This window comes from Vigna unguiculata, chromosome 7 (assembly GCF_037176805.1).
Source record: "Vigna unguiculata cultivar grain cowpea cultivar isolate G323 ecotype 2 chromosome 7, ASM3717680v1, whole genome shotgun sequence".
Taxonomy (NCBI): domain Eukaryota; kingdom Viridiplantae; phylum Streptophyta; class Magnoliopsida; order Fabales; family Fabaceae; genus Vigna; species Vigna unguiculata.
This window is the reverse complement of record NC_140798.1, coordinates 45103122-45129718: the sequence shown is the minus strand read 5'-3', so window position 1 is coordinate 45129718 and position 26597 is coordinate 45103122. Positions and strand designations below refer to the sequence as shown.

At 32.1% G+C, this 26597-nt stretch overlaps 3 protein-coding genes across 5 annotated transcripts; 2 read left to right on the top strand and 1 right to left on the bottom strand.

The window, feature by feature from the left end:
- Positions 1-3305: 3305 nt before the first annotated feature.
- Positions 3306-4272, top strand: LOC114190705 (heavy metal-associated isoprenylated plant protein 20-like). The gene is made up of 3 exons (XM_028079685.2): positions 3306-3508; positions 3614-3689; positions 3803-4272. Exons 1-3 carry the CDS (start codon positions 3437-3439, stop codon positions 4087-4089), a joined length of 435 nt encoding a protein of 144 aa, XP_027935486.1. The 5' UTR covers positions 3306-3436; the 3' UTR covers positions 4090-4272.
- Positions 4273-12549: 8277 nt separating this feature from the next.
- On the top strand, positions 12550-15001 carry LOC114189704 (Heavy metal transport/detoxification superfamily protein). Its single transcript, XM_028078357.2, has 3 exons — positions 12550-12780; positions 12964-13039; positions 13574-15001. The coding sequence occupies exons 1-3, from the start codon at positions 12742-12744 to the stop codon at positions 14686-14688; spliced, it is 1230 nt and encodes a 409-aa protein (XP_027934158.1). The 5' UTR covers positions 12550-12741; the 3' UTR covers positions 14689-15001.
- A 2247-nt stretch (positions 15002-17248) lies between these two features.
- Positions 17249-24036, bottom strand: LOC114190584 (actin-interacting protein 1-2-like). Of its 3 annotated transcripts, none has more exons than XR_003605829.2 (7): positions 23445-24036; positions 21903-22064; positions 21239-21425; positions 20476-20901; positions 18680-19087; positions 17524-17996; positions 17249-17449 (listed from the first exon to the last, which is right to left on the bottom strand). XR_003605829.2 is itself a non-coding variant. In XM_028079532.2 (7 exons), exons 1-6 carry the CDS (start codon positions 23834-23836, stop codon positions 17739-17741), a joined length of 1833 nt encoding a protein of 610 aa, XP_027935333.1. In that variant the 5' UTR covers positions 23837-24036; the 3' UTR covers positions 17249-17525; positions 17711-17738. The 3 variants fall into 3 exon arrangements, 2 of the variants coding, with proteins under 2 accessions (XP_027935333.1, XP_027935332.1); XM_028079532.2 differs by having other exon boundaries at positions 17249-17525; positions 17711-17996; XM_028079531.2 differs by having other exon boundaries at positions 17249-17996.
- Between the last annotated feature and the right edge of the window lie 2561 nt (positions 24037-26597).

Genomic DNA, 26597 nt, shown 5'->3' with positions numbered 1-26597 from the left:
TGGTTAAAAGAAAAGAAACAATGTTTGAACAAACATATTTGTATGAAACAGTATAATTTTCCTTTCACAATCACGAGCGAAGTGATAAATAAAATAAGAAAATAAATTATGTGATCTGAAAAATAACAAGATATAGACTGGATATATATTTTTTTTAAATACATATACGGCCAGTTCATTGTTTTGAAGAAAATAAAGTCATCAAATTCTTTTTTTAAGATTAAAATCGGTGGAATTTTTTTTCCTATTTTTATGAAATTATATATATGAAAGTAAAATATCACATAACTCAATTAAAAAGTTTTAAAATATTTATCAAAATTTAGTAGAACATAATTGATAATTTTTAGATATACTGTGAACTCAAAACCTAATTAAGTTTAAGAATTATTATTACATTATTATTTTTATTAATATTATATTTTGTTCTCGTTTTATTATTAATATTTTAATACTATAATACCAATAATAATAAATACAATAAAATCAACAAAATAAATTAACGAAATCAAATGGAAAGAAAAATTAGTAAATGATTTTGGATATCTCTTCCCCACCGATGTCTAAATAACATAAAAGATTAATAACGATAGTTACTTATATATCACTAAAAAATTAGTAGAAACTTAAATTAGGTAGCAGAGAAGAGAGGGATGAGGTTTTTACCATAATGGTATAATTTTATATTGAATTTATGTAAATGAATAACAAATTTAAATTTTACTATCAAAGCTCACATGATTTCATAGGAATTAAGTGAAACTACGATGACTTTAAACTTCTTTAAATGAAATTATGTCAAACTCTGTATGATTTTATTACATGAGAATAATTTATTTGTGTGAGTTAAACATAACTTTGATTAGAAATAGTTTTTGATTTTTGTTTTTTTACTAAAGTTATGCAAAATGACACAGCTTTAATGTAATATAAAATAACTTTATGTAACATCAGTACGATTTCACGTAATTTTCTTCTGTTTTTATATTATGAACGCATGACTTTGGAGGACTTACCTATGATTCCATAATTGTAAAATTTAAACCTTTTACCCATTTGCATAAATTCAAGATAAATTTGCACTATTCTAGTTTAAAAAACGAGGAAGGAGCTTAATGGACATAGTAATTTCTGCAAAAATGGAGGTTTTGAGTAAAAATGTCAAAATGATAATCTGGTCCGACCCAGTTCGACTCATCACTGGTTGATCATTTAATGAATCAATCCAACTCGATTCATTAATTAACGAGCCAAACAAATTTCAATCTGATCCGGCCGACCACCACTGCGGGTTGGTGGATTATACGAATTGGCTCACTTAATTAAAAGAAATACAATTTTTTCATTTTTTGAATCAAAACTATATTATAATTCTAATTAAAATCTAAATAAACTTTAATACAATCCAAATACAAATTATTTATATGTTGGTTAAAAAAAACAACCTAACATAATCCAAATAAAAAACTCAACTTAACAATAAATATTTGTGCGACCTTTTACTTGCGAGTTGGTAAGCCGCCAACCTAGCTTACCACTACTTCAATCCAAGTAAGCCGGGTTTTAAGTGAGTCAAATCAAAATTAAATGTAAATTGAAATTTCGACTTAAATTCATAGAAAATCGAATTGGTTTCGAATTCATAACGTCTCTAGTTTTAAGTATGAAATTGAAACAGAGGATAAATAAATCTACAATTTTGATGTAGATTTGGTTGATTGATTTGAAGGAAACGTCTAGGGTTTAGGAGAGGAAGTAGCAATGGCAGATCCCAGACAAGAAAAACATGTACGTATAAGGATGGTGACGCATGGACAATAATGGAGGTCAACAAAACGCAAATTTAGGCCCCAGGAGACTCAGAGCAAAAAGAATAGAAATTCTATGATTGCCATTCTCTTTTTCTCTCACTTCCATTAATATGTGGATGTATATGTTTGAATAATGTGTGAAAATGGACCCATCAATTAATTTTCACAACTCACAGGTGGTAGTAGGTTATCGAGTAAATAACAGCATGCATCTACACTTCAACTCTTTGATTTGAAAAGCCTTTGGCTTCTTCTCAGCCTCTTCCAAATCTCTAATCATCAATCAATAGCTACCACTCCACTGCACATGCCAGATACAAACCTCAAATTTTATATCTTTTCTTTATTTTCTGTCATGTGGAAGCTTCAACATTGGAGAAAAACACCAAAAAATCAAATTAGTTTCACACAATTTTCTCAAGCTTTTGAACACAATATTACAACTCACTATGCGCGTTGAGTGTAAAATCAACAAAACTCGGTTGCTCAACTAGCTGGAGCTACCAAACTTATTCTCTCTTTGCATCTCTTTCATGCAAGCAAAATGCAACACAACCTAGTTGTGGTAGAAATATTAATTTATGAAAGTTACTATCTGTAATATATACATGCATATAGAGTCTTTCAAACAAAGTGTTTGTCAAAAAGTATACACATATATATAAAGAGAGAGATAAGCATGAAACTGTTTTCATCCAAACAAATGTATTACTATAATTTTTTATATATATAGATATGATAGATTTTCTACAGTTCTCCACTGTTAAGATAGAAACACTGACATTCAAATTAAATGATCCATCACCATCATTTCCACCAAAAATAAAGGACAAAACATCCATCTCATTAATGGACATGTTTTCTATGGCTCCAATGAAATCAGTGATTAAGCTGTTTTCTTTATAGTTATACTTGGTTGAGTGGAGAAGATGCTGCAATATTTTTTCAGTTTTGATATCTTACATTACTTCTGATAACTTCCACATTTAAAAAGGACAAACCGATGATTTCTTATTCCCCATTGAAAGATATTATTGATAAAATTAACATTTTTGTTGAAAATTTGGCTTCCTTTTTTATATATGTGTGAATCACTAGCTCAAAGAAAGGAGTTTTAAATGAAGTTTCAGGAGAGTCATCATGTACCCTGAAGTCAAATTCTTGTGAAAAAGTTAGCCAGTACAAGATGGTGCAGAACAATGAAAAGAAGATCAAAGTTGAAAAAATGTTTGTTTCTTTGAGCAAAAGATAGCAGCTAAATATTTTAGCCATGCCATTATCAAATAACTTACTGTCTGCATTCAATAATTTTGTCTATTCACCATCAAGTCAAGTGGCTATTTGGTCACATATTTGTGAAGACAAAACAGGAGACAAATGTCCTTATCTAACTTTATTTTATACATTCAACTTTAGCACAACACAAGTAATGCATATATTAAAAACAGACCCTTTTAAATGCATAATTTGGCATCCCAAAATATTGTTATAAATAAAGCCTCTTCCCTCCCTCACTCTTTAATTTGCTTTCACTTCATCTCTCTCTCTCTCTCTCTGTCAAATACCCTGTTCTCTCTTCTCCTCTAGTTCTCCATTCATTCTTGTGTTAAAAAATAACCAAGAAAATGGGTGCTCTTGATTTCCTTTCTGACTACTTCTCAGTTTCCACCCCAAAAAAGAAACGCAAGCTAATGCAGGTTTTCACGACCTCCTAAACCATATATGTGAATGTGTTTCATGGTGGTTGTAGTCTAAAGCAAATTCTGATTTTTATTTTCCTGTCTAACCCTTTTGTGTTGCAGACAGTTGAAATCAAAGTGAAAATGGACTGTGATGGCTGTGAAAGAAGAGTTCGCAATTCTGTTTCCAACATGTCAGGTTGGTATCTTTGTTCTTTATACTCACTCTCGTAGTTTTCAATTTTCAAGCAATTTTTCATACGAATTGATGAGAGTTAACTAAGTTGAAGTAATTTGAAAACACGAACCCAGGTGTGAAAGAGGTAGAGGTGAGCAGAAAACAAAGTAAGGTAACAGTAACAGGTTACGTGGATAGAAACAAGGTCCTAAAGAAAGTACAAGGAACAGGAAAAAGAGCAGAGTTTTGGCCTTATATTCAGTACAACTTGGTCGCATATCCCTACGTGGCACAGGCTTATGACAAGAAGGCACCATCTGGGTATGTGAAAAACACTGAACAAGCACTCCCAAACCCAAACGATGAGAAACTCACCTCTCTCTTCAGTGATGACAACCCCAATGCATGTTTAATCATGTAAACTATTTTCAGTACAACAAGATCAGAGTTACCTTGCAAGTTCATGTGTGCATATATAGTTTCTTTCAGACTATTTCAGCTTCTTGTTACCTGTGTTGTCTTTCTTTAATGGCTACAATTTTGGTTCTGCTTTTAAGTTAGTATAGAACTTGGAGGAATGGATGCAAATTCTGTTTCCTGGCTCTGTACTTGTGTCTAGATTTCGTGGTTCAGAGAAACAAAGTTTGAAAAAACAGTACAATTTTCCTTTCACGATCACGAGCGGAAAGTAAATAAAATAAGAACTTGAATTCAAATAAATTACTTGATCAAGATGAAAAATAACAAGAAAGATAATTAATTATGTTCTGGATATTTAATTTCATTTTTAAAATAAAATGTACGGCCCAATATTAATTAATTAAATAATTATATTATCACGCTTTAAGTTTGTTTTTTATGGTATCCATATCAACTTTCTTTCAGAGTCATCGGAGCAACAACTCTGCTAAATTAATAACGAGAGTTACCAAAAGGTCCAAAAAGATACCTCCAATTCTTGATTCTTTATACTTGTAAATGATCTTTATTCATCCTCTTTAATCCAAAGTTGATATTTTGCCAACCCTAATCTGAAGATATTACATGCAACAATACCTATAATTGATGGATAAAGTAAATAACCCCAGAATTACGGAATGAGGACCCATGTTAACTTTTTATCCGATTAATTTTTTATATACATATATTCATCGTTATAACATTGTTAAAAAAAATAGAATAATATATTTGCCTTCCCTTTAATTTTGGGAATCACACGCAGATAAGTTATTTTAATCCAAACTCTAATAGTATATGTATAGAAACATTGACAAAAATCGATATACCTTAATGTTAGTGGATACAGTTGAAGGATAAAGTTAGATGAAGACATGTCTCAAATATACTAGTGTGCAATAGTAATCCCCTTTAATGATTTCTTTTCTCCAACACATTCTTTCATCGCAATAATCAGATTCTTTTATTCAAATTTTCCCGTATCACTCAATCAAGGTCTCATATTTAAATTTGTGAAAAAAATGTGAATAATTATAGTACAAAATTGATTTAATATCAATAATGGTTATTCCAGCTATACCATATATTGAAAGATGAATGTGATTCGGACATTTGCTCATCAATAATTCACGGTAATTAGATATTTTTGTTACGTCACAAATTTATTCAGATTAAGGATGTCATAAAAATATGCATACGTGGATAAAATCCGTAACAGGTAGGAAATTTTTATTGAAAATGTATATCTGCAGACTATACCCACATGTTAACGGGACGAGTACAAGTATCATTGTATCTATACCCGTGGATACCTGTACCAACTATACTCTAATTTAAATTAAAAAAAATTAAAAAATTACTAAAGCATTAACATATTGATTTTGGATGAGTTATTTTTTATCAATTGGTTTAAAAAAATCTTTATTTATTTGTAAATTGTCATTCAACACTTTTTTAGATAAGTTATTTACACTTTGTTTGAAATTTATAAATGTTATGCATTGTATTTTTATTTGAATTTATGATTAAAATTTGTTGTTAAATATTAAAATTTTATTTTTTGTAAATACCTGCAGGTACCCATGGATATCCGTAAATATTAAAAAAATATAAGAATATCCGAATGAATATGAGTACATGACGAATATTTATCTAACAGGTAATGTACGAGAAAACTATTATCCGTATCCTACCAGCAATACTAATAGGATGGAGAAGCTAGAAACTTTTCGTTTTTTTTCTTTCACACAATCATGTATATATAACATGAACTCAAGGCTTGTACTTGGTATGAGATCACTTGAAGAAGGTAGCTTTTACTTTTAGGAATAAGATACAAAGGAAACTTACATATCTTTTTGTCTCTCTGGAATTCAATGACTTTATTGAAAAAGCATAAAAGCAAAAAGGTTTTTGTTACTACAAATAGATAATGGCAGCATGTGTAATAGTATAGGGCAAGAGAAGATTTTTTTGGTTTTGCATTTAATGCAAATGCATAATAAGTGATTGCACTTTCTTACCAGCCAAGTGTGGAGATAGAGATGGAAGGATGATGAATACAATAATTAATTGTTCTATCTCTATCAAGTTAGGCTTCTGTTTTTTTTTTTTTTTTTTTTTTTTTTTTTTTTTTTTTTTTAATTAGGGGACAAAAAGAGAAGGGGTCCATGTTTATATTTCATTCCCATAAAACCTATAGTTGAAAAAAAGAGTAGAGGGCTATTATTTGGCAAAGGAACCTTCCACTTGGGGGAACAGCAACCATAACCAAAGCATTCTTGTTCTTTTTTTACATTGCAAGTGGGTGTCTTAGCAAGAAACAATAACTTCGATGGTTCAGCTGAGTTATCATTTTTTGCATTTTTTTCTTTTGTTCTTGTTAATTGTAACAAAAAACAAAAATGAAATAATGCTATTTTAAAAGTAGTTGAAAATAGCAAAATGATCGAATTTTTATTTGAAGAATCATCCATGTTTAGTATTAGTAGGAATAGTAATTCTGTCCTCTTTCAAAATTTAGTAGAAGTCCTACTGGGCCTTTTAATAATATTTAGACCCAGTTCAGCAAAGTAATAATGGGCCGTTTCAGCCATGAGTTTGACTCTTTTTTTTCATGTTTTTCCTTCCCGCACCCAATCGTTACCAAATACATCCATAAACTTAAAAAAGTTTAAAATACTGTTTTTTCACTGCTTCAACTTCACTGTTACCATCGTCCCATTGTCATCTTTGTAGAGGGAGAAAAAGAGAAAGAAAACACTGGTGAGAAAGAAATAATAGAGAGAATACGTTGTGAAAAAAAAAAAAAAAACTTCTTTCAAAACTCATTCTGAAAATTCAATCCTAAAATCTTCTTTCGAAATTTATTCCATGCGTCCTGAAAATATTGTTCTGGAAGTCTTATTCCAGAAAATCTATTATAGAAATCCCGTTCTAAGAAATAATATTTCAAAATTTCTAGAAGCTTATTCCAAAAAAATTCTAAACACACTTTTAGAATGGTCATCTTGAAAATTTGGAGGTGGTGAAGAAATTTTGGTGATGCTTGAAGAATAAAGACTTTTTTTTTCATTCAACATACTCTAGACTTTAACTTCTATCATCTTACTAATTTCATGATCTACCTCTCATTCTCGTTTCTTCAAACTTTCCTATATCCTTTTGATCCACTAGCCTTTTGGAAAAAAGTAGCACCTTTTGAGTTTAGTTATTTTTTTTCCTGTAACAATGTCATCTTTCATATATAAATCTTGAATTTTTTTTATATCATATTATTAGCAAAGAACATTTATCAATTTTATCTTGATTCACTGTAGAGTCGTTAAGTGTGTAATAACTAATCCAAAAAATCAGTGCAGCTAATGGACACTAAAAGAGGAAATAATCATTTAAAACAATTCTAAAAGCATTTGCAATCTTATTATTGATCGAGTGATGATAATTGATATTTTAACTTTTTTAAATGTGTTGGTGGAACAAAGTGTCAAAGAAAGTTTGTTACGATAGTCTCTGACTCGACTCTGATATCATATTAGAAGTGGATTTTAAGACTAACTGAACCTCACACAACTGGCTTGGAAAGTGAGGTTTGCACCCACTTATTATTGTGAATTAGTCTTATCTCTAGTCGACGTGGACTTCTAATAAAACGTGGCCAACAATATTTTATCTTGATCATGGGTGTGACTTTAGCATGCCTAGTTGCACTTTTATGTGAAAGATGCATTGCAGCGTTGGAGCAAGATATAACTAACAATCATGTGTCTATATTGGGTTGATATCTTTATTCCATATCTTGAAGGCACTTTCATTGGCAGAGTAGGTTTTCAGAATGTATTGTGCTGCAGTGTTATTAGAGAGGCATGCTATGTGGCTATAATTGTGATAACTGTTCCTTGTTCAAGTGTAGAGTGGGAACATGCTTGTTTGGGTATAACAAGGACAAAGAAGTGCAGCAGTGTATGATAACAAAAATTGAAGTAATGAAGAAACACTGGTTTGAAGTTTCTGTGGAGTTGATTCCTACAATTTTACAGTTTCTATTTTTAGGCCATTTCTCACCCACGGGTTGCCTTTCATTTTGTCTCTTAGTGAAGCATTTTAACGTTTGAGAAGAAAAAAAAACCGTGTTGGAGTTAGAGCCTGATGGGTCAAAAATTTGCGTTGGAGTTAGAGTTTGGGCTTATTCTTTCTCTTTCTTCTTGCACACCACTTTCCTCTACTCTCAAACACTTTCGCTAAAGTGCAATATGCCAATATATGCTTTTGCCCTAACCAGTTTTGCCATTTTGTTTCAGATAATTTGACCTCAACAAAAAAAAGAAAAACTGATAAAGTTAGGCTTGGACTTTGACCAAATGATGGATTCAAACCGAGGACTTTATATCACTGTAGTGAGGTTCTCTTTTTTCACGAATCATCACAGGTCTTGTAACATTCTGCTACTTTCTCTTGGTTATAATTCAAAGGGGTTACTTTATGCAGTTGAATATAGAATTCGATAATTACTTTAAGATGATTAAGTAGGTTGATTAGATGTAATGGTAATGAAATTAGCAGTGTGAAATGGTGGATATGTTTTGACATGAAATGGTAAAAGATGGTTGCAGGAAAAGAATGGGACACGTCCCATTCAAAGGCACTAGGGGGGGACCCCATGCTCACTGTTGCCATTTATGACTTTTGGATATGAAATACCAACCATATCAGATCCTCCTCTTCTGCCACGATACGATACAATACAAACCCACACCACATCATATGACTCATGTCACGGCCTGTAATAATAATACTCATTACCCATAAAACAAACAACAACCTCAAATTGTTGTGTTTAATCTGCTAAAAAAGAGTTACCTCTGATAATGTAACGTAACGTTATGGTAGAACAGCAATGAGAGAGGAATGAAAAAGGTTGATGTGTTGGAGAAGATGCAGGTGTTTGGGAGTAGGAAGTAATGATGACCTAACAAGAGGTTACAGTGGTGACTGAACCCCAAGTCCACACTTTTTCACAGCCTTTGTGTGATTGCGTGCACTTTCTCTCTCCCTCTGCCAATGCCCTATATCATAGCGTAGCCTATCAAAATACAATCACAAACAAACCCTTCTTCTTCTTCTTCTTCTTCTCTCTGTCACACCAAAAAATAAACTCATTCATTTCACCTCTTTCTCCCTACCATAAATAGCTTTTAAACCATGAACTATGTTTACAATTTGGACCCATAAAAGGTTCAAAAATTAATTTCTTCTTTGCTTTTTTCCCTTCACCTTAGTTATAGCACCACTTAACCCCTACCCTACCTACCCTCTACTCCACACACCACAGGTGCTCTACCAATTCTCTCACCTTTTCAAATTTTGCAACCCAACATTCTCTTTCCTCCCTCGTATACCTCGTCTACTGCCTTGGGAAACCTTTTCCTTCATCAACACACTCCCAATAATGTTGTTTTTCTTTTTCATGTTTCAATTTAATGTTATTTAAAGAAAGAGTGATGGATGATACTGTACATCTATGTGATGCACATTCAAAAACTTGGATGTGAAAAATCAAAAACTGTTTGGAGAATTGGATCACAGTGTGAAGGACACATAGGTATGGAATATTAGGATCTCAAATATGAGTAAGCTAGGGTGGAGAGTGTTTCAGGCTTTTTCCACTAAGATTCTCTCTTTTGTGTCGTTTTAAAGTACTTGTCTCCTCTATTGGCATCACCCTGACCCAACTGTTAGTGCCATTGGAGGAGATATGCTACAACGTTAATTCTAATTAAAACAACAAAATCTGCAAATGAATTTGTTGTGACTGAAAAAAAAAATGCATTGTGTACACAGTAAATAGTAACCATAACCACTTATTTCAATGTTGGTGTAACTTGAGAATATGTTCACTCTTCCTCACGAATCCCGACTTCGGTTGGGCTTGTAAGGTTAATTCCAATAGTTCAAAGTAAATTACTTAAAAACATAACTTTTTTGCAAATGTTTAACAAACATAAAAAATCTTTAATTTCAATAAGACTAATTCTTCACGGAATATAAATGAAAATAACTATACTGTATGTAGATTTTGAGATTTAAATATTGTTTTGATATAGCTGTTTTGTCCATGTGACGAAGAAGGGAATTTCCTTTCCGAAATCTTTTTCTCTTTTTCTTTGTTTCGATACAAAAATATCATGAGACTTTCCATTGACCTTCGTGTACATCGCATCATTCCTTATAGAGAAGTTGATCAAACAAATGATGAAGAGACAAAGGGGTGGTTCCATTCTCACGTGACAAAATTCAGTCTTAGGTCAAGTCATTCATATTCTTTTTTACCAGATTGCATGTATCATTCACATCATGTAGTTCTTCTTTAATAACTGTGCAATTTTTTATTGTCCATAATATCTTCTGTGCACCTTCATCATAACCATGGATTCCAAAACTACAATTTGGATAAGTTGACTTTTTATCAAAATTAAATAACTTAATCACACGTTAAATCTCTAATTAAATTAGTTCGTAGGAGGGTATAATGTGTCATTGAATTTCATTTGTTACTGCAATGAATCGGAAACCATAGCAGAGAATGATTGTAGAATATGAGTGACAAACAAGTGGTGACAATGTTTGCATTTGGATAGCGAAAAAATAGCCTCAGACAATGGTCGCAAACCAGGGATTGTCAACTGTCACCGAGGTACGGTGAAACTCTTCATTGTATTGTGCTAAATATTGTATGGTGGAAGAACAAGTGTAGTCATCATCATCTTCCATAACCTAAATCTTTAATAAAAACTCATTCTTTGTACCCCACCAATTTACTACCACTCATGCATTCCCTCCCACACTTCCTTGTTGCTGCAAGAATAAACTAACTTTTCCAACGGATAAGAGACAGAGAGATAGAAACATTATTGAAAAAACATTCTAGTTCCTTTTAATTATGAGTTTATTATGACCCGGAAAGTACCTGTTTTTCAGAACATTTTGTCAATATATGAAGTGTTCTTTAACCATACAACTCCTTTCATTCCACATACGTATCGTTTCAAAACTTTCTCGAGAAATTTCTCATACTAAGATGTACCCCTGAGGAAACACGTTACCAAATCTTATGTTTGAAGTCATCACTACAACAGCAATTTACAGATATTTTCTTCTGTATTTAAAATAATCTTAGCCGTTAAGTTTTGTATTAAAATGTGTGCCGAACTATGTGAAGTGAAACCAAGTTTAAATGACAACCAGACATGCTTTTTTTTTAATAAAGTATTTTGTTTGTTCCAATGAATGTGGTGACAGTGGAACTTGGTACAAACAAACAAAACAGTAGTTATCCAACTAAGAAAGTTATCAGCTCTTAAGAAGACAGTTATTGCACCTAGTCATGTTTGGCTCTGTTGTTACAAAAATATTAAAATTATAATTTTTTTTTGTTATGAAACATTTAAGAATAAAATCATTCTTCAAAAAATGTTTATTATGAAGAGAGTATGAAGTGGGCATGTGAAGTCGCTGTTGTTCTTTTATTGTTTTCCGTCACCATTTTATGTCAAATCACATCACTCAGAACAACCCCATCACTCACTCTCTCTCCTCTCCCACTCTAACTTTTTTTCATTATTTTTCCAATAACACACCCTTCTTTTACCACTATCTCAATTCTCATCTAGTTGGAATTCAGTGATTTATGACAACTCATTTTTCTTGTTTTTTTTTTCTCAAATAAAATATAAAATGTATTTAGTTAATTAATCTATTTTTTAAAGTTTTTATATGTAATTAATACATATATTTGTTAAATATAATTATTTTATTAACATATTCATTTGGGATGAAATGTATTGATGATAAAAACGGATTTTGAAGGATATATTTTGAATCTTTTATATGCATATTTTGTTATCATTAGGATGATTAAACAATAAAGAAGTCAATATAAATACTAAATTTAAATTCTGTTTTAAGAGATTTGTTAAATTTAAGTACACATATGTTCAAATTAATTTGATATGATTGTTATACATCGAAAAGAATATTAATTTTAATATAACTAATTTATTTATTTAGTTGTGGGAAAATTTGTTTATAATTAAAATTGAAAATTTTATAATTTAATTTATTTAATTGAAGTTGAAAGGTCTCCCCTCTCTCTCTCTCCTCATTTCCCCATTTTCCTTTCTAATTCTTTCCTTGGCATTTGCCTTTAGCTTCAACTCTTTTTTTTTAACTTGATTTAAATATTATGTTATTATATTCTTTGTGTAAATGCCTTGTACATTTTCTTTTCATTTTTATGATCATGATTTGAATCGTATAAAGTTTCTACATTTCAAAATCCATACTTAACATGAAACATAAAATTGAAATGTTATTTTAAAGTTATGTTGGAAGCCCATGTGGCTTTGTTTTGTTTGCTTCCGAAAACTGGTGGAGAGGGAGATAGAAGAGTGGCTACTTTTACCACTAGCCAGTATAAGAGAGAGACAGTAGAATCTATAAGTTGTAGAAACTCACATGCAACCCCTTTTACCGTTTGCTTAAGGAGCTTATTTTTTGGTTGCAAACAGAGGGAGAGAGAAAAGAGGGAGCGTGTTTCGTTCCAAACAGCACTGAAGAAATGACTAAAGAAGAAGACTTTAAGCTCCTTAAAATCCAGGTCTTTCTCCCTTATCCAACACATGCTTTCTGTCTTTCTTTTAAGACATCTTTTCTGTTTTTTTTTTTTGTTTTTAAATTCCATTCTCTATGAACACCGCAAAGTTGTTTGTTAGTCTTTTCCTGAGGAATCTTTCTGTTTCCTTTACTTGGTTGCTTTGTTTCGTCTCATTTTCATATACAGACTTGTGTTCTCAAAGTTAACATTCACTGTGATGGGTGTAAGCACAAAGTGAAGAAACTCCTTCAGAGAATTGAAGGTCCTCCCTTTTCACCTCTCGCTCTTACTGTTCATTCACTATGCTCATTCTTGTCTACATTATCTCTAGCTTCCCTTGTTTTTCTTCACTACATAGTGTACTAAACATGAAAAGTTGTGAAAGTTTTTCTTAGGTGGAAATCGTAATCCTAGCATAGTTGTTTAGTCCAAGTTGAGTAGAGTAGTAGCATTGCTAACTCACATCAAACGGTTTCATTTCAAGCTGACTGTTAAATGAAAACAAGATAAGTAACCTGTATTAAGTACTGACTTGCTCCTTTATGTAGAGATACTATGGATATTTTGTTTTGAAACCTTCTATGGGAAGTTTGGCTTTCAATTATGATGTTGTAGTTTGACCTTCGTTTATGTACGGCTTGGATCATGTTAAGGATTTGGTAAATTGTTTAGAAGAATGTCCTGTTTCTTTGTCTTTCTAGTGTTTGTACATTGTTAGATTTTCTGGTTGATCTATTGTTCTTGCAATTTATTGTTGAGCTCGCAACTGAGATTCTGGTTACTTGTTGTTCTGCAGGTGTTTACCAAGTTCAAATAGATGCAGAACAGCAGAAAGTAACGGTTTCAGGTAGTGTGGATTCTGCAACCTTGATCAAGAAGCTGGTGAGAGCTGGTAAATATGCGGAGCTCTGGTCTCAGAAAACAAACCAGAACCAAAAGCAGAAGAACAACAACAACACCGCGAAGGACGACAAGAACAAAGGACAAAAGCAAGGTCTTGCCAAGGGGCTTGATGCCTTCAAAAACCAGCAAAAGTTTCCTGTTTTCAGTTCTGAAGAGGATGAGTACTACTCTGAATATGAAGACGATGACGAGGACGAAGATGAGGAAATGCGGTTTCTGAGGGAGAAAGCCCATCATCTGCAGATGCTCAAGCAGCAAGCAGCGAATGCAAATAATGTGAGGAAGAGTATGGGGGCCATCGGAGCAGGTGCCATCAACGGTAAGATGAACAATGGTGGTGGTGGTGGCAATGGTGGTGGTGGCGGCGGCAAGAAAGGAGGCCCGAATCCGAATATGGGAATGAAGGAGAGTCCGAATGCGGGGCTTGATCAGAAAACAATGGCGGCCCTAAAATTGAACGGTGGCCATGTGGTGGGTGGCGAAGGCCTGGGCCTGAATCTGGGTGAAGCGAAAAGGGCGAATGACATCGGTGCCATGATGAATATGGCTGGTTTTAACGGTAACGGTGGCAATGTGACGAGTGCCACTGTTCTAGGGGCTAATAATTCTAGCGCCATGGGAGGTTTTCCTGTTCAGTCGAACAACATGATTCCAGGGTCCTCTGCAGGTTTTTCGAACGGTGGTGGGCAATACCCATCTTCTCTGTTAATGAACATGAATGGGTTCAACAACCATCCATCCCCATCTCCATTGATGATGAACATGAACATGAACATGCAGGCCAGACAAGCCATGCAACAACAGCCCCAGATGATGTATCACAGGTCTCCATTGATTCCCCCCAACACTGGGTATTACTACAACCATAGCAATAATGGGTACAACCCTGCACATGCACAACAATACTCCTATTCCTATGGCTTGCCTAGTTACCCTGGGGGTGATGATCACTCTGCGACTCACATGTTCAGTGATGACAACACCAGCAGCAGTTGTTCAATAATGTAATGATAGATAGTAGAGCCCAAAAAGTGAAAACAGAAGCAAAAATAGGTGGTGGGTTTGACCTTATAGTCCCATTTACCAAGCTAGAATAGTGTTTGACTGCAATGTGGTGGGGGATGGATGGATCAATGAATGAATGTGTGAGTGAATCATATCAGTGTATCAGTGTACTGGTTAAGATCATGTTTGGCTTCTTGTTATTTTTTAAAACATTATTGTATCGCTGGTTGTTCTGTCTTGTGAATTAGAAGAACATGTTTTATGTTAAAAGTCCTAACTTTTTCAGGCAATGAAGTTTTATTATCTTCTTCTTCAAGGCAGTGTAAATAAGCAAACCTAATAACTTTGGAGTTTGGGTTTGTCGGGACATGGTGGATGGGTTAAGATATTATTTTATTGTATTGGATTTTGTTGGATATTGGAGAGTATGGTTGAAATTAGACAAGGTGACACGAGTCACTGTTTTCTGTGCACTGAGACATGAAATGATGACACCGTGTGTGTATGAACAGTTGGGTTGACAATGTGTGCATCGCTGTGAGGAATAGTATTATGCACGTTAGGTAGATACGCACGCGCGTGTCACGTGTGGGATCATGCAGGACCACGTTACAACTTGGGAGTTGGTGATATAATTATGTTTACAACATTGCTAATTATACAAACATATGATGCTGACATAACTCCACCCAGCCCAGGTTGTATATTAATTATCTCAAACAAAGCACATGGCACTGTGTTTAAGAGACAATGTTAAACCAAACCCAACCAACGTTGTAACCTTCAAACATTGGTGTTGAAGTTCAAGTGTGATTATGAGAAGATTTAGGTTTGAAAAAAAAAAAAAAAGTGGAAGTTGGTTGATGGTTGATGGTTGGTTTGTTATAAAGGAAGGGACAAGGAGCAGGAGGGGCCATGTTGTGTGGTAAGCAAAACGCTAGTGCCAAGACAAGGACCATGACCATGACCTTGAGCAATAAATAATGAATAGAATGTCTACAAAGGTGGTTGCCAGCAAATTAAACAACAGGTATAAATTATAAAGTGGAATGGATACTATTGGGAACTGGATTATTCTAAAGAAGGGTTTTAAAAACAACAAACTCAGATAATTTAATTCACAGTATTCAACAGTCAATTCTCTAGCTAAATATCTCAGGAATGCTAGCTATGCCATTTGCGAATAAAATCCTTATCCAAAATATCACACCAAATTGGTACAGTGAAAGAAATTACTATGAACGAAGCAAAGCAGAACTCGTCACAGTTCATGCAAACTCTTGTTGTCAAATTCTAAATAATATATTCTCTGCATTCGTTCGTTGCTAACAATTTCGATAGGTTTATGAAATAAACAATGCATTATAATCTACTCTGGTTTTTTCGCTATTTGCTTTCTAGAATAATACACTTATATTTTGATGTAAGTTACATTTTAGAAGAAACGATTGATATTTTTATGAAATGTTTTATAACTGTTACGTACTTTTAAATTTGTATTTACTTTTATTGAATATTATCAATATCTGTGTTTTATATTAATAAATAGTAAAAGAAGAATTTAGAAAGTAATTCATAAAGAATGTTAATTTAGTACATTGATAATATTTAAAAAAAATTAATATAATTAATCACTTTCATCGTTGATTTTGTCAAATAACATTATTTATCAAATACTAGAAGAAGTCAAGCATTATTGTTTTTTTATTCTTGATACTTGGAAGTGTGACTTTGCCAATTTCATTCCTATGCTTTCTCCAACTCTGGATTTTAGCTTAATTACAAATTTGCCCCTTTTTCAAGGAAGTATTCTAATACTTGTTTTTTTTTTTTTTTTGTAATTGTTTCTACACTCTTTTAAATAATGCATTCTTCACTTCACTTGTGCTCCTTTTCAGTGTTAGGTCAATTAGATTTACACGCAACATGATGTCAGAGTGAGATAAAATGAAAAATCAACTTTAGTTTAAATTAGGAGAGATTTTGATATTCCAAAATTTTCACTAAATTAATTATGAGCGATTTTAATATTTTAATGCGAAGATGTCACGCATACAAATCAAACTTTATTTTATTTATGAAGATTTTGAGATATAGATGAATTGTATATGTTAAAAAGGTTAAATATTTACTGTAAATTCAATAAAATTTAAAGGACATTGACGAGGTCAGATAATAGTTTGAAAAGGAAAAAATGGTTTGTGCGGCAAAATTTAATTTTTAGGTTGGATAAGGTTGAATAAATAAGAAATGTCGAAAGAATATTGGATCAATTTATGAAAAAAATTGAAGAAAAAACTCAAATTGAAGATCTTAATTCAAAAAATTAACAGTCTTTTATTTTCAAAAAATTGGAATTAATTAACTTAAACAACTATGGGATAAAAATCAGTTATAGTCCAAATTAAAGAGATCAAATCTGCAACTAAATAAAAAAAGAAAAAACTTGAAGAGAACATATTTTTTACTTGTGCAGGAATTTGATGCTTGTTATTATTGTAGAAATGAAATGTTAATGAAGGCAAAACAAAAGTTAGATTGTCGAGAAATATGAACTATGAACTTAAGTGAAATATGAACTTAGGATTACATTGTCGAGAAAACAAAAGTGTTTACATGTTCTTAATTCGAATTATACAGGAAAAAGTAATTGGATGGCTACAATCCATGATTCCTAAACAAAAACTGTACTTAATTGCTTTCATCAAATGCCCACAGGGACAGGATTAAATTGCTTTGATAGGTGGAAGTGCTATTCCATTACCTGCATTGATATTTTGGTTAGACAAGAACATAATTTATCGTCAATTTCTTTGGAAATAACCAGCAGTTTCCCACCTCTGCAGATAACAAAAATTAGCTTGGATAAGATATCTGACTGTTAAGTCTTCAGAGACATCTATCAATTGTGCACACCACAACACTACTGCAATCTTAATTTTTTTTTTTCACCACTACATAACCGTTGCATAAAACTGAAGATCATCAACACAATCAATACATGACAACTATCAATTTTCCTTACTGTAAAACTGGATATTCTGATGCATAGTTTACTCAGAAATCAAACTCCAGAGACGAACACAACCGTCCTCCCCTGAACTGACCACTCTATCATGATCAATAAAAGTTAATCCGTATACTCCACCTAAATGAGCACCCTTTATGGTTCTGCGGCTTGATGCTGGTTTTCCAACTTCATATATAATCACACATGTGTCAAGTGAACCAGTAGCTACCAGTGTGCTATCAGGTGACCAAGCTAGATTGTTAATACGTGCAGTGTTAAACAACATGTTATTAAGCTTCACCTGAAAGATAAAATTTTCAGTCAAATGCCATCTCATGAAGAATTTCTTTGGTCAAAACAACTAAGCATTTCAGTAGCTATTACAGTATTTATCATACATGAAGCACACAAACTTCAAGAAATGAGCCGCGTCTGTGTTGGAAATTGCGTTGGTAATTCGAAGTTTGTTGTGTTTTTGTCAGTGACGAGGCACGCTCATCAAAACCTATGCTGTGTCAGATTTTGTTATTTTATGGTCCCGTTTTACATCATTAATTGTGTGTGTATATATCCGGGGTAGTACGTTCAATGCTTAAACGTTAAGGTTATTGAACTTTCTTATAATGATCCTAATTTACAGAACATGTACATTACCACATTCATTTAATGAATGTCTTCTTTCCTAGCCCAACATTGGAAATACGGTTATGAACAGTAGTGGGGAAGCCAAATATAACATTCAAAAACATGAAAGAAGTTCTTCATTTCGTCATAGATTTGAGTAAATAAGTTTAATTTTCCCTTAAGCAAATCAAGTATTACGACCACTCAAATGTTTCATCAGTGCTGCTCATTACAGAATCAAGTTTAACAAAAACATACTTGAAATTCAGATGCACTCATCATGATGGGTAAAGCAAGAATGCGACTACAATCAAAAAGATAGAGAGTCACCTATTTCAAAGAGGAAAAGTCTAATGTTACCTCTTTGGAAGCACGGTCCCATACAACAGCTTCACGATTCAAATCAGCTGATGCAAACATGGTAACGTCTGGAGAGTATTTGATTACGGTGATGGCGCCTCGGTGCTTCTCGAGTACAGTCTGTTCAGTAATTGTATCCCCTGAGACTGAATAGATGCGCAATTTGCCGTCTTGCCCTCCCACAATTGCTTCACTGCCATCAGGTGAAAGAGCAGCCGTGGTCACAATAAAGTCCAGTTTTACAGTGGAAAGAACTTTTGCACCCTTTAGTAAGACAACTCCAGATTCAACTGCAACGATGGCAAGCTCAGGGTGGTCAAGTGCAAGGCTCAAATCCTTAGGCTGACTTCCAACATCAACAGTTTCAGCAAGACCCAAAGTATCCCCTTCAAGAGGAACTCTGTATACCTACATTTAATACAGACAAGTTTAATCACTATCTACTGAAGCCTAAAAAAATCTTTAGTTTGGAATAAAAGCAAGGTCAATGTTCGTTAAATCTTATGAGGAAGTAAAAGAAACAATTGACTTTTCACAAGATTGAAAACCCAATTATAATCTGCTCCCTCGGTGGACCAAGTTATAAAATCAAGAACTAAACAAATTTGCTTCAACTATTTTTGAGTGAAAGAGGAATAATGGTAAGGAGTTCGATTTTACAGTAAGCATTAGAATATTATCAATCAGAAATACTACTATTTTGCTTTTAGATCTTACAGTTTATTGCAGTCGCAGAACTGTTTTAAGATCTTGAATATTTTTCTGATCTTTTGAATGAGTATTAAAATCCATAAATTGAAGGTATTGTAAATGCAACCTCGAAGTAATAAAATCTTGACTCGAATTTCATTTTTGGATTAAACCAAAATTAAACACACTACTGTATGTAATTCACAGGTACTGTAAATTCTAACAAAACAACTGCTTAAAACTGATAATAGGTTAAATTGCATCTGTTATTTGATATTCGATCAAAATTTCCCTACATGAATAAATAGATTGTGTAGTAGAAAGATTTCATAATGAATATCAACGATGCAAAAGGGTGTCTTGTAGACTGAATAATTTGACTAACAACCAAGCATAGATTAAGAATTCAACTCAAAGATGTGCGGATTGTGAGTATAAGGTCCAAACAGTAGTTTAAAATGACCAAGAAAGTAAAATCAAGCAACGTGAGAGACATTTCATATGTTGCAAGCCTTGTTCAGAAAAAGATGACCACTCATTTTTCTATATATTTCTATGTTATAAAATGCCCACCCAGAAACAAAATGGACTATTAACTGCTATCTTTTTTTAATAAAAAGCTAAACTTTATTCTTTTTATGCACTCTGTTCCAATATGGAAACAAAAGTTATGAATTGTCAATAATGATTGAAGACTCAAAAATAATTCATACGGAACTTACAATGAAAGGCACTATTTAGCTACATTGCTTCACAAATCTTCACCAACAAAATATTTGTTAAACAGTAAACACCGTTAATAGAGTTGCAAAAGTCAGAGGCCTAGATCTGGATTCATTGCAGACATAAGTTCTCTAATACTGGAATCGACATAGTTGATTTTGCATGTACTTTCAGGATAAACATAAGCAAAACTGACTTCATGGTGTGGTGACTAGCCTGCTATCAATCAGAAATATTATACTACATTTATCTAGAAACAATTCCACAATCATCGTATATTTCAAACGTGGAGCTTCAGTGTTTGCAATGACGAAATAGATGAACCAAATATGTCTGTATAAAGATAAACCATAAAGGAATGATGTCACATGTCAATCAGTTACCTTGTTGTCAAATCCAGAAGCAATAACACCATCTTCCCCAGCTACCAACAATTTGATTAATCCGAATTGTTTATTGTCAACCTTGCCAGCGTATCCCTTGCCTGGAATCCATCTAATGATCACTCCATCATAGCTGCTGGTCAAAAGCATCTTTTCACTTTTTTTTAGAAGAGTCAAAATGGTGACATTTTTCATGTGACCACATATTGACAACGGGCTTTTATCTAAATCCTTAGCAGAATATAAATTGGTCCTGCCACCAAGAGATATAGTAAGCAGAAAATCATTCAGCCAAAGACAACCAACAAGCATGTCCTCCACCTCGCCAGATTCAGTACATGACAAAGTCTTATGAAGGGTTCCACTGCTACCATCCTCAACAATATTCCATACTTTTGCTGATTTATCAGCGGACACAGTAAGAACCTGCCATTGATTACTTAGTTTAGAGTAGCATGTAAACAGAACTGCGCTGAAATCGATAAAGCATAAACACAATCAAATCGTTTTATTCTTTACACGATTAGACTGGTCTTTGCTCATAAGTTATTATACTTGAAAAAACTAAATATCTTCTGCTACCATCTATTCTATATTTTCTTATTAGCATATTTTTTATCAGCATGTCTTCTTATTAGCATGTTTAGAACTACGTTCCAAACCACGTTGAAGTGGATTGAATGCAGAAACTACATATATTATGTAGCGTGGGAATGAATTCACATTTGTGGATCTCAAACGCGATAACAAGCAAACACTATACCTGTTTGCTGTCAGGACTCCAACTAACTGCATATATGCTGCCCTTGTGACCATCCTCCGGGGACAACTCACCAAGTTTGTTCCCTGTCTTTCCATCATATATAATGCCCTTCCTATCCGAGCTAACAGTAATAAATTTGTTCCCATCTGGAGAAAATCTCACACAGTTGACAAAATTCGAATGGTCCCTGCAGATACAGAATGTCTTCTATGACAACCTGAATAAAGAAATGGAAACCTACTCAACCCAAAACATTTCTATATGCTAAAACAACTTCACCCTATTTTCAAAAGTAAAGAATTAAATTAATAAACGAAAATGCCGCGATTTGGTACTCCTGATCATACACTATATATAGCTATAAGGAAGTTATCTTTATCCACACCATCCGAAAACTCTTCAATCCTGATCATGTTCTATTTATAAAGTTCCTTCATATCCCAATTACCTGGTAAAAGACATACATTAATTTTTACGTGCATCTTTACCAACAGAAGAGAGATGCCAACTCTCACAGAAAGTCCCTTCGTAGGAAATTAATATACTGCCCACTAAAAAAACTGAGAAACAAAAATGAAAAAGAAGCTCCCCAAGTTAATTTGAAGAGGCATTTATCACTATTAAACCACAGTGACAAATATGCTACCCCAGGTCATAAACTTACCTGATGGACATATTGAACTTGAACGGTGGACCATCATAAAAATTCGCCAAAAAATCTTCTCCACACGTGACAATGCGGAATGGCCTTGTTGGTTTAAAGGCACAGCTTAAAACCCGTCGCGAATGGCCATCAAAATCACCAACAGTGGAACCTGAATCCCACCTTAAAATCCAAAATATATTAAAAATGAAAAAAGGGGTCAGGCAATTAGATGTTCAAAAACAAGAAGCACTTTTTCACATGCATGCATTTGGCCAATTCTTCTTCTAATATAATTCTGAGAACATGTAACTCAAAATTCAAACATTATGAATTGAGAGCCGTAACAGAGAAAAAAACGTTACAGAGAAACTCAAACAAATTAAAACAATTTCAGGTGAAAATTTGCTTAGCTACCTCCATTCAAATCATACAGGGTCATAAGAAATGAAACTTAAATACTTCTGATGGCACGAAACTTTAACTATGACTAGATAGATGAGAGTCAATGTCAAGTTGTCGTTGATAATGTAATTACACATTATCAATTACTAGTTCTTTTAAAGTATCTCATCAAAAGAAATTCTTACACGATATGGATTTAGTGGAAAATTAAGAATATAATAGATTATGGCTGATCTACAATCAACGAATTTTTTTATTATAATAATAATGAATAATTAAAAATAATAAATAAAATCATTTTATTTGTCATTCTCTTTTACTTTAGCTAAATAGTCCTGTTTTTTTTTTCTTTTTTTTTCCTTCTCACTTTTTTCATGTGCTATCTAACCAAAGCATTACTCACTTTTTTAATTTAATTCTTGACATGACACTCAACCATATGATTGCTGATAAAAAAAATACGCTCAATCATATGTTTGCTAATTAAAAAAAACACACTCAAACACATACCTCAATTATTCCTATAAGATTGTAAGTTTTACGGGAGTCTCCTTCAAGTAAGAATTTTGTTTGCTTTTGTGTGTATATTTATTTGAACAATATCAGACATATTGCTTATTAATACAGACTCAAAAACTAAAATTAAGAGAATAATGATAATATTGTTAAATTTTTGTCAAATATATGAATAGTAATGTTATACTCACGATATATAATTATTAAAAGCAAAAATATTTTAAAACTTTTACATTGATATTCCATGCCTATTAATGAAACTATGATGAAAATACAAATAGAGAAAGAGATGCACTACCCAGAAAAGTGTAACAATAGAATCGAGTTTAATTGCCATCAACTATTAGAAACATTGATAATTAAAATAAAACTGAAAAATCTTGTCCGAATAGACATTTTTCAGAAAATATTTAAGCATGTTTAAAAAATAAACTCATACATAAAAAAAGTTGTGACAAACAGATGATGAAAAGTTCTAGGCTCCACCAAACAAAATATCTAGATATTAAAATTTGATTCCCCAGTGCCATGGAAGATTCATGCTGATTATTAAAAAAATAACTCAAAATTGACGTAACTAAAGAAAAGTGCAATTAAAATTAAAAAGCAAATAAAAAGAAGAGGAAATGAAAAGACAGTTACATAAAGGCGCGAACGAAGGACTTGCCCTTGCCGTCCCCACAAGCGACGATCCTCATTCCGTCGAAGGACCACTGGAGGTCGTCGATCCGACCCGAGAGGACCCGAAACTCGTTCTTCAGAACGTATTCGTTACGCGTCCCCCAGATGCGGACGGTGCCGGAGACGTCGGCGGAGGCGATCCACTCGCCGTTGGGGGAGTAACGCGCCACCGTGACAGGGTAGGCATGCTCACTGTATACGGAGACCTGGAGCGGGTTCTCGAGGTTGCGGATGATTACGGATCGGCCGGTGCAGTACAGAATGTTGTTGGATTTGGTGTCGCCGGAGATGAGGATGCCGCGGCCGCGCTCCGTGGAGGGTGCGCAGGAGTAGGTCTCCAAAAGTGTCGCCATTGTTGAATCGGGATTGCTCTGTGTCCATTTTTTTTGGGTTGTTAAGGTTGCGAGTTATAGAGTGCGATAGAGAGTGCGTGTTTGTGTCCGAAAATTGAGGACCATGTTTTGAACAAGCTCGCTCTCTCATTGCCATTCACATTTTCAGTTTTTGTGTCAAACACTTCCCTTCCTCCATAACACTAATTTCAATTCATAAAATCAATAATATTTTATGAGATTACTTCTGTAATCTATATATTAAAAATTAGTTTCAAAATATTAGACCTGAAAATTAATATTAAAACATCAATCCAAGTGAAAACATATATATTATCCATGCTCTAATCCTAACAAAGAGGACATGAAGAAGTATTATCAATAAAATTGTTATAATAAATTAGTTCTAAAAATGTAATTATGAAAATTGTGAAAAGTTATAATTCAATTCATTTTTTACTATATCTAAAGTTTAACTTGATTCTCATTATAATTCTGTAATTATTCTCTAACAGATTATCTGAGTAAAATTAATTCTCTTTATGTTTCTCCAATTTCTGAAATCAAACACGTCTTAGAAGCAATAATGTTTTAGATTATAATGTTTTTGTCTCTACTTCTCTCCTTTCTGGTGTCTTCAACATGCATGATTCCCTTGAATTGGTTTTTTCTTTGCATTTGTCTTTTAGTTGAGTCTCTTGGACTTTTATGAGATTTATCACCTTGGTAAGATGAACATGATTTTGTTGGTTGGAGAGAATGCCAAAATGACTCTAATGAGTTATGTCACTTTCCCTCAGCTACCATTCCGGCACCCTAAATCCCTAAAAACACATCTCCTATTAGTAAACAACAAAATAATGCCTTAATCTAACGAATGGATAATCATATTTTAATATTCCTTTATTTATATATATATATATATATATGTCAAATATAAATATTATATTCTTCGTATTTATTAGTATTCATTGCCATAAAAAAATATTAAAAAAATCACTTATAATTTATTAAATTATATTTATATATGTTTAGATTAAATTTAATTAAAATTAAAATTTAATTTAATTTATATAATACTTAATATTTTTTATAATTTTATTTTAAAAAATTAATAAATATTTTTTTAAAATATTCCACGGTATCCCATATTTAAAAAAATTATAAATATTTTTTAAATAGTAATTTAATAAATAAGCGAACAAGTAACAATTTTTTTTTAGCGATAGACAAACACAAACACCATTCGCCTCTGATCCAACATGTCATCCTACTAATGTCAACTTAATAATAATTAGACACTTTAAGCTTCAATATATTTTATATATCAATTAAAGATATTATCTTTAATCAAATTATTTGTGTCTCCTTTTAAATATAATATCCAAAATTTAAGTATAAATTAAACGTTAGAAAAAATATACTCACAAACATTAAATGTTTTGTTTTAAAAGTAGTATCATAATATGTTTTGTATAAACAAAATTATACTTCAAACGTTATAGTAAAAATTTGTGACTTTTAAAAAAAAAATTGAGTTCAAAATCCTATAAAGATGTGAAACAGTCATGTGTTATCTTATTTAAATAAAAAATTTAATAAATTTGTATTTTGTATAATATATATTATTGTATGACAACATGTTCTTATTAAAACAAATTGTTTCTTTGTTAAATTTGAGCGATAAAAAAGTTATTTTAGTTAAATATAATTCAATAGATTTTTTTTATGTTATATATATATATATATATATATATATATATTGCCATAAAACTCAATACTGTTTGATTTTTTTCTCTAAAATATAAAATAAATTACAACTTATTTAAATAAGATATTACAATTAAAATGAAAAATATGCTACAACATACTTTTTGTTAACATTTAATAATATTATTCATAAAATATCCTTATTGTAAGTGTTATTTTGTGATATCTTAATTTACTTCTTTTTTGTTAAATTCAATACTTCTTTATCACTTTCTTTTTTAATATTTTACTCAAATAGAAAAGACTTATAAAATTTATACTTTTTTACTGGTTGTTGGATTTTATACTACTTATATTTTAATTAATAATTATTTTTTTGGTGATTAATATTTTCAGAAACAGGAAAATTAACTTTTTATTATTGGGAATGGATGATTTATTTAAAGTTTAAAATCTAAATTTTATATCAGTATACTTTAATAGAAACATCTCATAATATTAAATTTTAAACTTCTGATCTACACTTCAGTTAACTTTTCCATAACAGATAAATATTAATTAATAAGAATTTATGTTTTATTTTACTAATAGGTCAATAAGTACTTCACTTATTACAAAAATAAATGAATGTCTCATCGATAGACTCTACAAGGTAATAATCGGATATATTAACTAATATAATAAACAAATGTCTCATCAATAAACTTTATTACGTAATAAGTTAAATATATTAAGAATTAATCTTCAATAACTCTTTAGTATAATTTTCTTTCAGAAAGAATATCTGTTTTAAAATAAAATCATAGTTTTTTTTTTTAAGTATTTTCGATGGAAGATCTTCTTCACTTGAAATTTTACATATAAGATTTCCTTTTGTACGACCTTTCACTTAAAGGAAAGTTATTGTAAAAGAATTATAAAAAAAACTTTAATATTGCAAAATGATATCTATAATTATAGAAAATAATAAATGAGATTTTATACCTTATAGGTGACACACCGGGTAGTATAAAATATTAAAATAAAACCTTGCACTAAAAATGCTAAATATCATTGTTGATAATTACGATTT

Excerpts from the sequence above, each read along its gene's own strand:
- LOC114190705 (XM_028079685.2), top strand. The coding sequence starts at position 3,437 with ATGGGTGCTCTTGATTTCCTTTCTGACTACTTCTCAGTTTCCACCCCA. Across the intron at positions 3,509-3,613 it reads AGAAACGCAAGCTAATGCAG|ACAGTTGAAATCAAAGTGAA; the intron begins GTTTTCACGACC and ends TTTGTGTTGCAG. Across the intron at positions 3,690-3,802 it reads TTCTGTTTCCAACATGTCAG|GTGTGAAAGAGGTAGAGGTG; the intron begins GTTGGTATCTTT and ends ACACGAACCCAG.
- LOC114189704 (XM_028078357.2), top strand. The coding sequence starts at position 12,742 with ATGACTAAAGAAGAAGACTTTAAGCTCCTTAAAATCCAG. Across the intron at positions 12,781-12,963 it reads TTAAGCTCCTTAAAATCCAG|ACTTGTGTTCTCAAAGTTAA; the intron begins GTCTTTCTCCCT and ends TTTCATATACAG. Across the intron at positions 13,040-13,573 it reads ACTCCTTCAGAGAATTGAAG|GTGTTTACCAAGTTCAAATA; the intron begins GTCCTCCCTTTT and ends GTTGTTCTGCAG.
- LOC114190584 (XM_028079531.2), bottom strand. The coding sequence starts at position 23,836 with ATGGCGACACTTTTGGAGACCTACTCCTGCGCACCCTCCACGGAGCGC. Across the intron at positions 22,065-23,444 it reads TCCTTCGTTCGCGCCTTTAT|GTGGGATTCAGGTTCCACTG; the intron begins GTAACTGTCTTT and ends TTGGATTTTAAG. Across the intron at positions 19,088-20,475 it reads CTTCTGGATTTGACAACAAG|GTATACAGAGTTCCTCTTGA; the intron begins GTAACTGATTGA and ends TATTAAATGTAG.